This window comes from Nicrophorus vespilloides, unplaced genomic scaffold, assembly GCF_001412225.1.
Source record: "Nicrophorus vespilloides isolate i.1.1-1 unplaced genomic scaffold, Nicve_v1.0, whole genome shotgun sequence".
NCBI lineage: Eukaryota > Metazoa > Arthropoda > Insecta > Coleoptera > Silphidae > Nicrophorus > Nicrophorus vespilloides.
In genome coordinates this window covers 92,096-94,712 of record NW_017096264.1, presented here as the reverse complement: position 1 = coordinate 94,712, position 2,617 = coordinate 92,096, and the positions used below count along the sequence as shown (strand labels likewise).

General features: G+C 33.5%; 1 protein-coding gene across 4 annotated transcripts in view; it reads left to right on the top strand.

Annotated features, from left to right (window-relative positions):
* The first annotated feature begins 614 nt into the window (after positions 1–614).
* LOC108556463 (transmembrane protein 132D) overlaps positions 615–2,617 on the top strand; it is a 45,889-nt gene continuing 43,886 nt past the window's right edge. For all 4 annotated transcript variants that reach the window (XM_017912593.1, XM_017912590.1, XM_017912591.1 and 1 more), the window contains exons 1-2: positions 615–694; positions 1,993–2,345. In XM_017912593.1, the coding sequence (XP_017768082.1) occupies positions 2,037–2,345 (309 nt within the window). In that variant the 5' untranslated portion in view covers positions 615–694; positions 1,993–2,036. The remainder of the gene's footprint in view (positions 695–1,992; positions 2,346–2,617) is intronic.

The window sequence follows — 2,617 nt, the reverse complement described above, 5'->3', positions numbered from 1 at the left end:
TAATAATTTGTTTAAATTTAACAGTTTTGAAACTTTGAACAGATTTGTACATTTTTTTATTATAATTTTATTAAATAAATATTACTATTACATAATAAATTTAGCAATATTTAGAAAAAAAAAATTATAATTATTAGTAAATATAAAAATGTGGATGCGCCGGGTAAAGCGTTTTTTCATGAAAATTATAGTTGACATAAATTTGTGTATACTGATTATTTCATTTCCTACGCTTTTTTGTGGATCAAAATTGATGCCAAACAAATAACGTTTGGTGCCAACTATTATATCGATTGACCCAAATGTCTACAAGAGTAAACAAGTAGATACTTCAAAGCTTAACACATACATTTGAAATTGCAAGTAAACTGATGTTAATGAGTAAAACATAATTTAAATTTGTATTTTTTTTCTTCTTTTTGATTTGCAGCAAGTGCAGAATGCGTGAACGTGCATTTCGAGAACAAAGACGGCGGTTTCTTCTTGAAGCAATCGCCTCGTCAACATTATGTACCGGGAGGCGTGGAGGAGCCGGGTCCTGAGGGTCAAGGATCTCTGCTTTCGGTGGATCGTTTCACCGTCTTCCAGAGTTCTCAGCCCATCTCCGTAAGGGCCACCTACGGACCCTTCAGCACCAAGCAGACTGTACCGGCTCGTTACGTCGTGCCAGACCCGATTCCACTCAACACAACAGGTAAATTATATAAATCAACTCTGACAATTATATAATTTAACGAAATGAAAATCATTCAAAATTATGTAATTTTATAGTTTGTTTGTGTAATGATCGTTCTCGAAATTGGTGAATGATTGTTTGTTAATCATAGGTTCGCTGCAATATTGGTGTTTACTGGATGCCTTCATTCAATTATCGCGTGCAAATGTTGACTTGTTGAAGGGAGGAGCGGACTAAATTTTGGACAGGTCGAATTAGCTAATTGCCTCCACTTTTCCTCCGACCGTTCTCTCCCATTCGGTTTGTTCATATGCAGCTCAATTTACATCCGACCACAAACTTCTGTTTGTACAACGCGAATTTAATCTTGCTAATAGTCGGTGGAGACAACCTTAGGTCGCGTTTAACCGAACTAATATTGCTCTATTTCAGTCTTTTCATATAAGAATTTACTTACTACAAACTTTGCCGTTAAATATAATAATCGCATTATGTAAATGGCATTAGCAGCTTACTAATCATGTAACATCAGAAATAAATACAACATTGCTTTCAATTTTCTAAATTTGATTATAAAAAATGGATCACCAAAGAATAATCCTTAAATTTCTTGTTTCATTGGATTTTTATGAATTTCTTGAATGTTACACGTTTTACTTAAAAAAGAATCATTATCATTAAAAATGAATCCTTTAATTTGTATTTTCTGATATTGAATTTTTCATATTTAATCTGAAAAAAGTTTTAAAACCGCTGAAAATTTATTATTTCAGTCTTTTCATATAAGAATTTACTTACTACAAACTTTGCCCTTAATATAATAATCGCATTATGTAAATGGCATTAGCAGCTTACTAATCATGTAACATCAGAAATAAATACAACATTGCTTTCAATTTTCTAAATTTGATTATAAAAAATGGATGACCAAAGAATAATCCTTTAAATTTCTTGTTTCATTGGATATTTTATGAATTTCTTGAATGTTACACGTTTTACTTAAAAAAAAATCATTATCATTAAAAATGAATCCTTTAATTTGTATTTTCTGATATTGAATTTTTCATATTTAATCTGAAAAAAAGTTTCAAAACCGCTGAAAATTAATTATTAGAATTTTTCGTTTTATTGTAAATTCAATCTGTTTTTGACATAAATCCTATAGGTTTTGTGCGCTTATGAATGGATACGAGCTCTAGTATTGATTTCTGGTTTTCGCGAGTTCAATTCAATTCAATTCGCAGATATTAATTTCGACAATATACTATGTTTTCAGTTCGTTATATGATTTTTCATAATCTATGTTTTTTTTTCAGGAACGAGTATAGATCTTCAGGAATTAGCTACGCACCATTTGGATATGTCCGCTCATATTGTGCGTAGCGAAATCCCACGCGATTCCCCAGTGCTTAGGGTTCTCTTCCATACCGGAACCGATTCCGGAAGTCGCCGCCATATATTGCTGACTAGGCACCACCAAGTCTGCATCGTTCTGCACGCCACCATGACCTCATATCCATCACTATCAGCTGCCTGCAGCCCCGACGGCGAAGACGGAGTGTGCCTCGCCCAAATAACAATCCCTTCAAACTGGTGGCCACCGCTGCCAACCCCTGACAAGGATGGACGTCTCGGAAAGATCACGAAAACTCCACCTAAACTCGTACAGGTAAATTGATGATTTTTACATTTAGATTATATAAAGAAAACTAGATTTGGACGAGTGGCGGATAAATCCGTCATATTCCTTACAAGAGAACTACATTTAGATTATATAAGAAAACTAGAAGATTGTTTAACCCTTCAAGTCTTACAATGTATGCTTACCAAATCATTGTATATTAGATCCAGGATCAATTTGAACCGTTTTGGACGAGGGCGGATAAATCCGTCATATTCCTTACAAGAGAACTACATTTAGATTATATAGAGAAAACTAGA